Source organism: Monodelphis domestica, chromosome 7 (assembly GCF_027887165.1).
Source record: "Monodelphis domestica isolate mMonDom1 chromosome 7, mMonDom1.pri, whole genome shotgun sequence".
NCBI classification, from domain to species: domain Eukaryota; kingdom Metazoa; phylum Chordata; class Mammalia; order Didelphimorphia; family Didelphidae; genus Monodelphis; species Monodelphis domestica.
The window spans coordinates 237,627,344-237,643,333 of NC_077233.1; the positions used below are offsets into that span (position 1 = coordinate 237,627,344).

The following is a 15,990-nucleotide window of genomic DNA, read 5'->3' on the forward strand; positions in this document are numbered from 1 at the left end:
TTTAAATTTGATTGTATAATATTTAAAATGTTTTGTATTTATAAATCTAATGTAGTGAAAATTATAAGAAAAATGGGTTATCTGGCAAAAAATCTTTGCAACAAGTTTTTCTGATAAAGGTCTTATTTACTACATGTACATATAAAATATAGAAATTATTCAGATTTATAAGATCAAGAGTCATTCACCAATAGATAAATGATCAAAGGATATGACTAAGCAGTTTTCAAAAGAAGAAATCCAAGCTATCAAAACCATAAAAATCCTCCTAATAAGTAACAATAAAAGAAATGCAAATTCAATCAACTTTGATGTTCTACTTCACATCATCGGCAAAGAAAATGGCAAATGTTGGAGGGACTATGGAAATAAAAGTGTATTGTGCACTGTCATTAGAGGTATAAATTGGTACACTTTCGTGGAAGGCAATTTGGAATTATTCCATGAAAGTTATCAAACTGTGCATATCCTACAACCCAGCAATACTATCAGTAGGCCTGTACCCCAAAGAAATCAAAGGAGGAAAAGGATCCATATTTTCAAAAATATTTGCAGTAATTCTTTTTATGGCAGTAAAAAACTGGAAACTAAAGGGATATCTTCCAATTAGGAAATGATAAACATTGTAATGGAACAAATATAATGGAACATTGTCATGCCATTAGAAATGATGAAATGGACAATTTCAAAGGGAACTGGAAAGACCTTGTGGAATAATGCATAACCAAATGAGCAGAACCAGACCAATACATCCAATAACATTATAGAGAAAAACAATTGCGAAAGACTTTAGAACTCTGATCTACATAAGAAGTCATGAGTTCAAAAGAATAAACATTCTACTCACCTCCAGAAAGAGAAGTGATAAACTTTGAAGAAAACAATAGATGTTTTCAGACAAGGTTAATGTGGCAATTTGTTTTGCCAAACTATGCAGTTATATATTGAAGGATTTGGTTTAGGTAGTTGTCGGGGTTTGGGGGGTTGGAGGGGGGGTTGGCTTAATGGGAATGAGATTTAGTGAGGGGGCAAATTTTCTTAACAAAAATACTTGTCTCCTGATCCAAATGACTTATGCTAAAATAAAATTCTATCTACCTCCAGAGAAAGCACTGATAGAATCATAATGCAGATTGAAACATACTTTTAAAAACTTCCTTTATTATTCTTGGGGAGTTTTTTGGTCTGCATTTTCTTATGAAACGTGGCTAATATAGAATTGCTTTGTATGATTGCACACGTATAATCTATATCAAATTGCTTGTCTTCTCAAGGAGAGGGTGAGGAGAGAGGATGGGAGAATATTTGGCACTCAAAATTTTTAAAAACAAAATGTTTAAAAATATGTTTACATGTAATCTAGAAAAATAAAAACAAACAGCACATGTACCAAAAATAAATAAATAAAATACTTGCACTTGACAAAAAATTAAACAATAAACATAAATTTAAAAAAGTGGAAAAGTGGCAACTAGAACCAACAAACACAAGGTCCCAGCACAGAGTATGGTAGATTTATTTCCTCCCTCAATTTGGATGCTCTCTTTATATTAGATAGTCTATAATTGAATTAATTTTCAGAACAACTGGGTCATACTCTTGTTGACTCATCAAGCTCATGATCAACTAGGTCCTAAACATGTCTGCCAAGCAATTGTTTGTCCCATCTTCTCATGTGGAGTTAATACCGAAAGTCCACTCCTAATGTTTGAGTAATGAATAACTGGCGGGGGGGGGGGGGGGGGGAATCAATTAGTTCAATATATTATTGACAGACAGACTGTAAGCAAGAAGCAAGTTTGCTTTGGATTAGATTGGTTTTCCCAGAATCCTGCATTGAAGGTCATAACAAACAAGACCAAGTCCTCCCCAGCCTCTGTTAATAAATTTTCCATAAAAAGTTATTCCCCTTTGTAGGGTCCGTCAGCTGGCTTATAAACCCCAGAGTAGTTATTTCCATGTTATCAACCTCTGACTAGGTACCAGGTTTCTTTACTAGTATTATCTGTCTTAGAAGTATAACATGGTAAGTACTGAACAACTGTTTCTAAGTCAAGTGTTTGTGCAAAGACCATAGCAAAAAGTTAAGCACTCTGGGGACAGCTGGGTGGTTCAGTGGAGTGAGAACCAGTCCTAGAAAAGGGAGGTCCTGGGTTCAAATTTTACCTCAGACACTTCCTGGCTGTATGATCCTGGAACATCATTTTGCCTCTATTGCCTAGCCCTTAATGCTTCTGCCTTAGAACCAATACACAGTACTGATTCTAAGATAGAAGATAAGGGCAAATATATATATTTTTTAAATAAAATAAATTTTTTTAAAGTCAAACATTCTTTTGGGAAATGAAATTAGGTGACACAGTGGATAGAGTGCCCAATCTGGAATCAGGAAGACTTCAAATCTGGCCTCAGACATTTATTAGCTGTGTGACCTTAGGCAAGTCATTTAACATTGTTTACCTTAGTTTCCTTATCTGTCAAATGAGCTGGGGAAAATAAAAAACAAATCACTCCAATATCTTTGCCAAGACAACCCCAAATAGAGTTATAAAATGTCAGAGACAAATAAAAAAATAACTAAACTGTACAGCATGAGCACTTCTGGGTCTTTGGGCACATACATAGAGCTGGTAACATCAGCCCTAACATACCTGCCTGATGTTATTTCACGGAAGCAAAGTGATATACCTAGAAAAGTAATTTACTCTAACTCCATCCTTTTAGAGATGAAGTAGTTAGAGCCTAAAAAGTTTAAAATGAATAATTGTTGGCACGTCGTCGCTCCCATTATTCTTTGAGAGCAGGGGCTATTTTTTGCCTTTGTAAATGCAGCATGTAGCACAATGTCTGGCACATATTAGGTGATAAGAAATGGAACTCAAAAATTTTCAGAACAAATGTTAAAAATTTTTCTGTTTATATATACTCTAGAAAAAAAATAAAAATAAACAGTATGTATACCCAAAATAAATAAAAAATACTTGTACCTGACAAAAAATTAAACAATGAATATAAATTTCAAAAGTTCTAGTAGATTGACTTAAGCAAGATTTTGATGTTGTTGTTCAGTCATTTCAGTCATGTCCAAATTTTGTGACCCCAATTGGGGTTTTCTTGATACTGGAGTGGTGTGCCATTTCCTTCTCTAGTTGAGACAGATGAAGACAGATGAGGCAGCTACCAGATGAGGAAACTGAGGCAAACAGGATTATGTGCTTTGCCTAAGGTCACACTGTTAGGAAATGTCTGAAGCCACATTTAAACTCAGAAAGATTCTGGCATTCTATCCACTGCATCAGCTCACGAGCTAATAAATGGCAGATCTAGAATGAGAGCCCAGATCTTCCTTGTCCAATCTATTTCTTTCAGTGAACCACCTTGCTGCCATACTTTCAACAGCAGGAAGGACGGTTCCATATGGGGGGGGGGGGGGGACAAAAATCCTTTCCCTACCTCATCAACGATGTTTGAAATTCCCCAAAAGTAGTTATTCCTTTAGATTTTGACTTTGTTCCCTACTAAAGCGTAAATATCCCTAGTAGGGAGAAAGAGTAGCAAGGAAATGTTGCCAACTTCTCATTGTTACAGTGGTATACAAATGACTTGGGACAAGCAACAGTCTTGCTCTGGATTTATTTTGAGACAGCAATATTCCTGCACATGGGCTCTCGTGGACAATGGGCTGAATCCGACGAATATCTGACCTTGACTGGATGAAGCAAGGATAAGCTAATTCCCTCAATTTAGTTAGCTCTCTGTTGACTGAGTGCTGGATCTCATGCCATTGACATTTATTTCTTTTCTGTATTTTGCCATGGTCTTAAAACTGGATATTACTCCAAGAAAATGGGCAAACACTGGAGCATTGAAGGAGCACACTTCAATGACAGAGATATTGTCTGTCAGTGTGGGAAATCAGATGTTGCAAAGATCATTCAAGCCATCATGGAGTCAGAATTTATTGCCCAAAAACACAAAGAAAAATGTGTCAGAAAACTAAAAATGAAGTCACAAACTGCTAACTATCATTGTGAAACAGCTTATAAAACTGAATCATTTCCTGTGCTGGTTCTCATTGTGTGTGTAGGGTACACAGAGAACTATAAGACATGGTCCTTGATTTCAGGGAACTTAAGTTTGGCAGAAGAGATAACAAATGCTCATAAAACTCTCTATAAATCAAGGTAGAAAGTTAATATATGATAGAAGAAGAAACAAGGAAGTTCTGTGAGAGCGCACACACATAGATACAAATTCATATAGATATAGATATATATAAGCAAAGACTTCTGCCTGGGAAAAGCTGGGAAGGCTTCATGAAGGAGGCGGCATTCCCTCTGAGCCTTGAAGAAAGTATGAGAATTTTGAAAGGTTGAGCTGAATGCAAGGGGTTGAAAAGTATGAGTAAAGATGGGAAAGGACCCACATCTTATACTTTCTGTCCTCCTACAGCCCCTAGCAAATTCTTTATACACAGTAAGTATTCAACAAATGTTGGTTAAGTTAATAAACACTCAACATGTAACTATTAAGTGCTTACTTCGTGCCAGGTACAGTATGTGTGTGTATATTTCTATTTATTCCATATGTATGTAGAACAAATATAAATATCCCACATTTTTATACTTATCTCACATATATGGAAAAATATAAATATTCTATATATTTGTATGTATTCCACATGTATATAAAACAATTATAAATATTGCACATGTATATATAGAATGGTCTATATATAATGGAACAATTAGAAATGTACATATTTATATTTGTTCTACATCAATATAGAATATATATTATATAAACATATATTGTATATTTGGTGCATTTATTCTGTGTATATATGAAATAGAAGCATTATATATTCATTATGTTTATAATAAATATATACTACATATTATCATTGATATCGATGGAATAACAAAATTTCCAAATGGAGGTGGAAAAATGAAACAAAGCCCTACACTGTGCCATAAATCTTGAGAAGTTAATTTATCCAAGATATAGAGATGTTTGTGAAGTTTAGCTGGAGATACATGTATGTGCAGTGATGTATATGTGTGCATATATAGACATACTAGTTACACATATGGAAATGTGCACACTGCGTGTAGATATGTATGTTATATCTACACACACAATAATACACACCATGTACTAAATATCTGGTTGTTCCTAGATATACCTACACATCTAAATCCTATGATGTCTTCTTTCCTCTATGTAGATTGCTTATACTGGCATTCAAGACCCTCTAAATTCTAGCTCCAATTTATCTTTCCAAGTATCACTCACACTATTCTCCTTTTTTGGTCAAAATGGGGAACTCACAATCCTCCTTTCTCCTCTTACCCCATCTTTTCCCAGTCTTTCCTTTACATGCCATGTCCCATGCCTCTTCTCTCCACCTACACCTGTCACATTGAGACAGTTTGCTACATGGAAACATCCCTGGCTTTGGAACTAGAAGACCTGACTCATATCCTGCCTTTGTCACTTATTACCTGGGTAACCTTGGCCTTGTCACTTAACCTGGCTGGGACTAAATGATAAACCGAGTGGGTTGGACCAGATGGCCTCCCTTCCATCTCTAAATCTATGATATCCAATACCACCTTTGCTTCAAGGCCCAACTGGGCTGCCACCTCCACACTGATGTCAGCTGAAAGTGTTCTCCCTCTTCTCCAATTTCTCACAGCGCTTGGAATCTTCCCCTTGCAACCTATTTTGTTTTGTTGGTCATTTATGTAGCTTTCTTAACCTCATACCTCCATATCCCAAGCTCCTGAAAGACAAGAGCTAGTCTTTGTGAATCTCAATAATTATTTTATTTCATTGAACTTAGTTCTTAATACTTGTTGAAATGAACTGAACACGCAGGTTATCTGCATTCAGCAAAGCTATATGACCACCACCAGTCATATAAACTCTTTAAACCTTTATTTCTTCATCTGCAAAATGGAAGTTAAAAGTATCTATAAGCATCCATTTTATTGGGTTATTAAAACGCAAATAAATATGTTAAGCACTTGGCCAGCTATTGTTATTCCAAAGCCTTTCAAACTCTACTTCTTTTCCAGCTGGTTTCAAGTATTTGTTTATTAAGCAATGAACCTTAGGGGGAAATTGCAAAGTTAATATAAAGGAGAAAAGGGGGAGGGGGGAGGGAGACAGAAGGAGAGAAAGAGAGGGACCGAGTAGGGAGAGGGAGAGGGAGAGGGAGAAAGAGTGAGAGGAAGAGAGGGAGGCAGAGGGACAGAGAAACAGAGAAACAGGAGGGAGGAAGGAACCGAAGGGAAGGGAGAGAGAGACAGAGTCAGAGACAGAAAGACAAAGAGAGACAGAGAGAGACCGAAAAACAGAAGGAGAGAGGGAGGGAAGGAAAGAGTAGGGTGAAAGAAATACAGAGACAGAGGGAGAGTCTGGAGCAGAGAGACAAAGGGAGGGGAGGGGAGAGAGAGAGAGTGAGTGAGTGAGACAGACAGAGACAGAGACAGAGACAGAGAGGCAGAGACAGAGAGACAGGCAGACAGAGAGGGGGGAGGAGGGGGGGCAGACACAGAAAGAGAGGGGCAGACACAGAGAGAGGGGGGGAGACAGAGACAGAGACTGTGCAACTATAAATAATCACATCATCTCGCTCCAAAAGCGTGGGGTCTTTGGAGCTATACAGGGCTCGGAGGGGTTGGGTGCAATCTCTTACACCTCTGTGAGCCCTAAGGAAGGGTGGGTGTGTCTGTTTTCCCCCCACCCCAGGCTGCACGCTCTTTAAACAGTTCATGCTCTGACCCTCGGGAGCCGCCCTAGTCTCAATCCGCCCTCAATGATGCCCAGCTGCAGGGAAGCCAACTCACTTACCCGGAGCGCCCAGGGCGCGGCTGGCTGGGCGCAACAGCTGCACTAGCAACAGCTGGAGGAGGAGGAGAAGCCGGCCCTGCTGCCCCTGAAGCATGGGAACTGGGCCATTACTGCAGACGCCTCTCCAGGGGTCCCTGCCCTCCCGGACCATATCGTTGGGTCCCCTATTCTTGGTTTAGCAAAGCCTTTTTGTGGGGAAACCCGGGGCCCTAGGTGTATCTCATCCGGACTGGGGACTGGGCTTCTCCTGAGCCGTTTGATAAACCCTCCTCCGCCCCCCCCCCCCCCCCCGGGGAGGGGTAGCTCGGGCTTGTGGCAGTTTCCGGACTGAGGAGGGTGTAGGTTGTGAGATGCAGGGCGGGGTAGGTGGAGAAAAGAGGGGAAGAAAGGACGCCCCTCACCCACTCTTTGGGGAGCTTTTGCTCCCTTGGTACTCCCTTCTATTCAAAAATGTTTTGTGAGCCTTCTTATTGCCAGACTTCTTCGAAATCCAGGCTTCTTAGCCCCCTGCCTCTCCCCTCCTAGTCTGCAAGCACCCTCTTTCTCATACATTAATGTCTGCACACATGTAATACATTTGTCTCCCTTTTCCCCTGAGACTGACATTTCCTCTTTCAAAACCATAAGGTCCTCTTGACCCCTCCTCCCTCTTGGTCCAGTTCCAGGCCAGCATGAGTGGTGGCCCTGATAAGGGCTAAATTTGCTCTCCTACTTAAAAAAAAAATGTTGCTGTCAAGAAAAGGTTAAAAATAAGCCATTCCTTGCTGTTTTGTGGCACTGTCAAAAAAGAGAAACAGAAGCTGCATTATATTTTGTTTCAAAAATGATAGCTGCCATGTGGTCATAATAGCCAAGCTTGGCCTCCCAAGACCAGTTGGGAAAACCCAACTCCCTCCCCCCTTTGCACCCACGGGCGAATAGAGGAGGGAAATGTTGCATAGGGTGTCAGACACAGTTGTTACTTTGGTTGACGTGCTTTTTTTCCCTTTAATTTTTTATTTTTCTTCTAAGGGATAGTTCACTGTTGGGAAGGACGTATATTCAGAAATTAAGACGGGGTAAATATAAAAGGGCAATGAAAATCAGGCTTTTGTTGTGGTTGTTTTAAGTGCCTATCAGAGAATCAATGAATTATCAATTAGGAGCTGGAAGGAACAGCAGAGTCCAATTTTCTCATTTTATAGATGAAGAGACTGAAGTCCAGAGACATCAAGTGAATTACCCAGAATTAAGACTGCTAGTAAATTCTTCAAGTGGGATCTGAAATCAAATCTTTCTGATTTCAAGTTACCAGCTTGGTTAAAAACAATATTTAGACATGTATAATCCAGACTGAATTGCTTGTCAGCTCTGGGAGGGGTAAGGGAAGAAGGGAGAGAGACAACATGGATCATGTGACTTTGGAAAACTTTGTGTGAAAATGTATTAAATGTATTAAAATTTAAAAACAAATAAATATATAAAAATAAAATAAAATCCCCACCCCCCAAAATTTTTTTTTTAACCAGTACTTAGCAGGGCAGCTGGGTGACTCAGTAGATTGAGAGCCAGGCCTAGAGATGCAGGGTCCAGGGTTCAAATCTGACCTCAAACACTTCCTACCTGCATGATCTTGGGCAAGTCACTTAACCCCAGTTGCCTAGCTCTTACTACTCTTCTGCCTTGGTGCCAATACACATTATTGAGTCTAAGGTCTATGTAACCATGACTACCGTGATCCCCAGTGCCTAGAAGTTACTTTTCACCCTTCCCCAAGATCCTAATTAAGGGGACTGAGGAGTGTCTGGGCTCTCCGCCAGTGGCTCCAGCCCCTACCAATGATATTCCCACAAGGTCCCTATATCCCAGATTTATTTTTACAATTTACTAGTTAAATTACTTTTTACAAGGAACAATTTTGCTTCAAAGGAGTAAAGAAAAATGTACAAACACATTCCCCAACAGCGGAGTATAAACTGCACCGCATCATGCTCTGAAGTGGGGAAGGGCATTCTGTTCATCATTCAGTTTCTAGAAAGCACAGTCCCAAGTTCCAAGTCCAGAACTCCTTTGGCCTCAAGTCCCAGCTGCCCCGGCTTTTCTCAGGGCTTTCCTGCTGGGCTGGATAGCTGAAACACCCAGGCTGGCTCTGAGGTCAATGCGATAGATTACAGGTTCAAGGGGGATTCCACATCCTACGCCTAAAACTGAGGTGTCTCCTTTGACAGATCAAGACAAATACCCCATTTTTGGAGCCCTGAAGGTAGTCCTTCCCCCTCACTGACTGAGTTCATGGGGTCTGCCCTGGGGGTGAACTGTGAGCTTCACCCACTGAAGAGAAAGTGTCCCAGCCTGCCAATTTTTGAAGATGCAGCTTTTCCTAGCTTCATGGTCCTCCCAGCCATATGGTAAGGAAGCCCAGGATGTCTTCTCCCAGAAGCACAGGGCCTCCATGGCAAGTGATCCAGGCATGAGAGAAAAGCTTCCATTACACATATATTTGTTGTTTTTTAAACCCTTACCTTCTGTTTTAGTATCAATTCTAAGACAGAAAAGTGGTAAGGGTTAGGTAACTGGGGTTAAGTGACTTGTCCAGGATCCCACAGCTTGGAAGTGCTTGGGTTCAAATTTGAACCCAGGACCTCCTCCCTACTCTAAGCCTGGCTCTCAATCCACTGTGCTACCTAGCTACTCCCCTCTCAAAGAAGAAAGCTCAGATGAGCTGTGATCCATTCACTTCTTTTCCAGCCCTTAGCAGACAGAGAAACAAAAGCAGAAGATTAAAGGATGCATCTGAAATCATGGACAAATTTACAAAAGGGATCTATAGCAAAGCCAGGCTTTGAAGCCCCCGGCTCTGATGAGATCCTTATGGTCAGGAGACTGGGGATGAACCGAGCATGAGGAAACAGCAGAGAGAGAAGCCGTGGTCTGGTCTGGTCTGAGTATCACTATTCACTCTTGGCTTTTGGTTAAAATGCTAGAGATCATCTAGTCTAACCTCCTTATTTTACAAGTGGGGAAACTGAGGCCATAAACTGAGAAAGTTTGCAGGGTCACTCAGCCAGGTTCTCAGCGTCTCTTATTTTTGTGTTGACTTTGCCTCCAATTAAGAAAGGACCCATGATTATTAGCCATGTGTGGCAGGAGGGGTGTGGCTGACATGGTCAATGCCTACACCAGCTGTTCTTTCCACATCATCAATGCAGGTCGATTGTTTGGTTTGTGGCTGCAGCTGGCAGCTTTATGACATTTCCTTAGACTGTAGGTCCAGGGACCTCAGATGGTCTTCTGAAAATATTAGTGGATCCCCACATGATACTAGCTGTGCTATCAACACACAAAAAGCTACCACAAATTCAGTGCCAGCTTTAAATCAATTTGGATTTTATTAATACAACAGCATCTCCATACGTTTGGAAAAAATAATAAGGTTAAGATATATTATCTGTTCAATTGACAGAAGATATGTTTGCTGGTTTATTATTGTACTGAATCACACTGCCTATTTTGCAGAAGCTAAATAAAAATCAAAATGGCAGTGTTTGCAGCAAATAATGTGGATTGGCAGAATCCTTGCAATAACTGTGTGGTACCCCCATCTCTGTAAAAACAACCCCTCCCTTCAAGAAGCTCACATTTTAATAGAGGAGACAACACACAAAAAACTGCACATACAGGATATTTATAGGATAAATTGGAGGTAATACCTGAAGGAAGGCACTAGCAACTGTGATTGTTAGAAGCTAAGAAATTCCTCTTATAGAAAACAGGGTTATTTCTTCAAACCATGCCTTGTCCACTGACTTTTCAGTGCCTTTCTTTAGGTTGTTTTTTCTTCCTTCAGTCTCTCTCTCTCTCTCTCTCTCTCTCTCTCTCTCTCTCTGTCTCTCTCTCTCTCCCTCTCCCCCTCCCTCCCCCACCTCTCTGTCTCTCTGTGTCTCTTCCTCTCTCCCTCTCCCTGTCTCTCTGTCTTTCTGTCTTTCTATCTGTCTGTCTATGTCTCTCTTTCTCTCTCCCACAAGTTCAATGACCAGAGCTCCTCCTTAACACCTTCTCCTTCTAACTATACACTTCCTTTATCACAAAGGTTCAAGTTTAGAGTGAATGACCATTATTGTCATGGTGATATTGTAGAACAAGTTTATTCAGGGGATTGGATTGAATGGATTCTAATTCACTTCCAACTCTCTGTACCCATCATTCTAAGTCAGTTTTATAAAAAAGTCCCCCAACACATCAAAGACATGTTTGATGAAGGTTAAAGAAAAGGATAAGCAAGTACTGTAAGCAGTATACTACAGGGGACTACATCATGATGGTCAAACCACTGACTATGTAGAGACTACAAGATCCCACTGAGTTTGTTTATTGATTATTAAAAGCATTTAATTACAATAAAGAAAAAGGTTGCCTTTTAACAATAGAGATGACTCTAGTTCTGCACCCATCCTCTGATTTCCAATACTAAGAGAGTCAAAGTATAGAAAAGTGTTCACTCCAGAAAGTTGTTTGTCACTGTTATGGAGGATGTCCACCTCAGAGTTCAAATGGAAAAAAGACCATCTATTGATGATGAAGTCCTCCAGATAATCCTGCTTGAAAATGGCAAACTAAGTGGTGAGGCAAAGAGAGTACTGGCCTGAAGTCAAGAAGAGCCAAGTTCTAATCCCACCACAGACTATAGTCACTATGACCTAACTGCCACTATTTCTGCAACTGCAAAATGGGGATAATAATGGTAATTACCTGCCAGTGTTGTTAAAGTACTTGACAAAGTACATGGCATATAGTAGGAGTTTAATAAATGCTTATTTCCTTCTTTCCTTTGTGAAGATTGGATTTAGCTATCTCCTGATTGTAACAATGAAGATACTTAGCTCTTCCTTTATAGTGAAGCTAGAATTGTAAGCTACAATCTATTTTTAGTTTTTAACTACAAAAAGGTGTTAAGTAACTACAAAAGGTGAATTAATCACAAAAAGGTGTTAAGTAACTACAAAAAGGTGAACTTAACAAAAGAGGATTTAAGTAACCCAAAAAGATATAATCTAACCAAAGAAGGTGAGAACTAAAGAATGGGCAGTCCTGGAGAAAAGTGTTTGCTGTGATTGGTAGATGTGAAAATTTAGAGGAGGTGACACAAGAGCAAAAGATCTTTAAAAAGAGAACCAAAAAGACAAAATGATTCATTTTTTCGGATTCAGTCAGTCATGGAGGCTTGGAGTAAAGGATCAGTTACTCAGAGCTGAAGGGAAGACAGACATTCGGAAATTCAGAGATTTGTTCCGACATTCTGGCACTGACTCAAAGAAGTAACCGGAATACAGACACCCAGACTTCTTTTCTGTTATGGTTGGTGAGTGAAAAGCTGACTTAGTGACCAACTTCTTGAGACTCTCTTCCCCTGGCTGGGACTTAGAAATTCTAACAGATATAAGAGGAAGACAGAGTTTTCTTTCTCTCTTTCTCTCTCTCTCTCTCTCTCTCTCTCTCTCTCTCTCTCTCTCTCTCTCTCTCTCTCTCTCTCTCTCTCTCTTTCTCTCTCTCTCTCTCTCTCTCTCTCTCATTTCTTAATATCTTCCTTCTATTGTAAATATTGTAAATAAACTACCATAAATTCCATTTACTTTAGTAATTCATTTTGGGATTTTAGAAATTAAATCCCTGGTGACCACCTAAATAATATATTTCAGAGTCCAACCACAATTAATTTTAATACCTTCCACATAGCTTGGACTGATTGGATCAAGCCCTGAAATATTGCAGTGCATACAAAATGAGATTCACAATCCCTCAAAAGAGATTCACCTAACTATTCACATAGGGTAAAAAAAAAGTGGATGAGAAATGTGCAGAGTCTAGATTGTGATAAGTAGTTGGATGGACATTTTAGGTTCTATAGGTACATATACATACATTGGTACATACAAAAAATCCTATAAATGGACAATGAGTTGGACTCAGAACAAGATGAGGAGAAAGAACTGGAGAACATTGAGGAAGTCTATATGGTGTTTTTCATGACCCCAAGCTTCTCCTTATAGGAAAGAACCATCTTTTTTATTGTTAAAATATTTTTCCATGTTTACATGATTCATTATCTTTCCCTCCCCTTTTTCCTCCCCCATCCTAGATCCAACAAGCACTTCCACTGGGTACTACATATGTTATCACTTGTACCTATTTCCATATTATTCATTTTTGCAATAGAATAATCTTTTAAAACCAAAACCACAAATCATATATCCATAAAAACAAATAAGTAATTTGTTTTTCTTCAGTGTTTCTACTCCCATAGTTCTTTCTCTCCATGTGGACAACATTCTCATAAGTCCCTTGGGATTGTCCTGTATTAGCAAAGTTCACAGTATTGTTCCACAATGTTTCACTTTCTGTGTATAATGTTCTCTTGGTTCTGCTCCTTACACTCTGCATCAGTTCTTGGAGGTTCTTCCAGTTCATATAGAAATCCTCCAGTTCATTATTCCTTTCAGTCCAATAGTATTCCATCACCATCAGATACCACAATTGTTTAGCCATTCCCCAATTGAGGAATACCCCCTCATTTTCCAAAATTTTGCCACCACAAAGAAAGCAGCTATGAATATTTCTGTATAAACAATTTTCATTACTATCTCTTTAGGGTACAAACCTAGTAGTGGTATTTCTGGATCAAAGGGAAGACAGTCTTTTAAAGCCCTTTGGGCATGATTCCAAATTGCCTTCCAGAATGGTTAGATCAATTCAATTCACAATTCCACCAGCAATGCATTAGTGTCCCAATTTTGCCACATTGCCTCCAATATTTATTATTTTCCTTTACTGTCATATTGGCCAATTCTGGGTATGAGGTGGTATCTCAGCATTGTTTTGATTTGCATTTCTCTAATTATGAGAGATTTAGAACATTTTCATGTGATTATTGATAGTTTTTATTTCTTTATCTGAAAACTGTCTATTCATGTAAAGGGCCGTCTTTTAAACAACAATATTCTTCCAATGATGAAGTTTAATTATGAGTCATGGAATGCCACAGTCTCCAAATAATTAAAGTTGAGTTAACCCAAAGGGTGATGGAGAGGTATTAGGTTGAGGAGAAGGGAGAAGAGGAAGCAGGCTGCAACACATTACATATTACACAGACATGATAACATAAAGGTCATGTTCCTTTAGTATCCATGCAATGGTAAGAGATCTTGAAGAAGAACCTCCCCAGCATACCAGGAGGAGCCCTAAAAAGAGGATTTGTGGGAGCACACATCAGAGTCACACAGGATAAGCAAAGGATAGATGAATGGACAGATCACTAGCAGTAGTGCCAACGTCAATGAAATCAGGTTGATTTGTTTATTTAGTCACAAATTATTATTTCTTGAAATATTCAAAACCAAATGATAATAGAGTTAGTAACCAGGTCATTCCATTCAAAACACCCAGAAGGAGAAATAATAATACTGAATCTCAAAATTCTCACTCTTAGTCACAAAAATTCCTACGTTTGTCCAGCTCATGTTGATAGAGTTTAATTTTCCCCCCATATTGACCTGCAATCTACCTCTCTATCTATCAATTCTATATTTTTTTAACTCTTTCCTTTGTCTTAGGATCAATACTTTGTATTGGTTCTAAGGCAGAAGAACAGTAAGGGCTATGCACTTGGGGTTAAGTGACTTGCCCAGGGTCACACAACTAGGAAGTATCTGAGACCAGATTTGAGCTCAGGAGCTCTCATCTCTAGACCTGGCTCTGACCACCTAACTTCCCCTTCATTATGGTTTCTTAGCATTTAGTTTTTATTGTCTGTGTGCTGTAATTCTTTTCTATTTCTCTCATAGTCATTGTGTATACTGTCTTTTCTGGTTCTGCTTATTCTACTTTGTATCTGTTCATTTATGTAATCCTGCACATCTCTAAATTTGTCATTCATCATTTCTAAAAAGCCATAATGTTTCATCCCATTCATGTATTTTTTTATCTTGTTTATCTGTTCCCCAGTTGATAGGCATCTATTTTGTTTCCAATTCTCTGCTATAGCAACAAAAACAAAAAACATGCTGCTATAAATATTTTAGTGTAAATGGGGCCTTTCTTTTTATTATTATTCACCTCCTTAGTGGTCTAAGATTTGATGCTAAATTAAAAACAAACTCAGGAGCTGCCGAGCTCCTGAACAGTCTTCTAAATGTGCTTTTTGGTCCAGGAAATATATTAAGATGTATCTATCTGTCATTCAGAAGGTTGCTCAGGTAAACTGGTACATCTCATTGCAACAAATCCCATAGATCTGGAGGGACAGTATAGACTATCCCTCCCCAAAACTGGCTCCTTATCCTTTGGAATTCGATTCTGACTGTGTCTCTGTGGCCAGATCCCTTTGCTTCCTTGTAACCAGACTGCTTCACCTTGCTACATCCATGCCCTTGCCCTCTGGACTTTATGGCTAGAGACAAAGTTCTCTTTGCCACAGAGATCTCTCTGTTCTTGCCCCTTTGCTCACCCAGTAGCAGTCCGCTGGCCCCAGAACCACAATAACCTGGCCCCCAGACCTCTAGCTGGTGCCCTAGAAGGCTCTTGGAAGCCCCATCCCTGATCATTCTCTGGATGCGTAATTATCGTTGGTCAATTTCCATTTCAATTTGGTACCACTGCCGCATCCCTATCAGGCAAGGCTTGGCTGTCTTGGTACACACTGGCATAGGAAATCAGGCCTCTGCAGTCGTGTCATCTGTCCTTAACACTACAATGCCAGGCCGTGATCAATTGTTTATTTTCCTACTGACTCCCAAGCACAGCTGCTCCTAAATGACGTCTCCCTGGGTGACTATCTCCCTGGATGACTGTCTCCAGGCCTTCTTATCCATCTGTAGCCTATAAAACAGGACAACACATTTCCCTGCCTGGTTCACAGAGTTGTGCTAATTGGTTTAAACATTGATATGAGAACAAGGAGCTTTGTATCAATGCCAAAGAGGGTTATGGAAATGGACCCTGCAATAGCCAGACCAAAAGACATGGCCTTGATTGCCTTTGAGAGAGGTTTATGAATGGATTCTAAGTACACATGGGGCAAATTTTCAAAATTAAACTCCTTTTTTTTCCACATTATGATAACCTGCTTGTCAGCACTGTTTACAAAAGGCAGGCACAACT

The 15,990-nt window shown here is 39.6% G+C and overlaps 1 protein-coding gene across 3 annotated transcripts in view; it reads right to left on the minus strand.

Annotated features, from left to right (window-relative positions):
* Nucleotides 1–7,098, minus strand: part of SUSD1 (sushi domain containing 1) — a 376,643-nt gene extending 369,545 nt beyond the window's left edge. For 2 of the 3 annotated variants that reach the window (XM_007498165.3, XM_016423857.2), the window contains exon 1: nucleotides 6,859–7,092. In XM_007498165.3, the coding sequence (XP_007498227.2) occupies nucleotides 6,859–7,009 (151 nt within the window). In that variant the 5' untranslated portion in view covers nucleotides 7,010–7,092. Of the gene's footprint in view, nucleotides 1–6,858 lie in introns of all 3 variants that reach the window. The other variant, XM_007498164.3, reaches the window with a different exon arrangement.
* Between the last annotated feature and the right edge of the window lie 8,892 nt (nucleotides 7,099–15,990).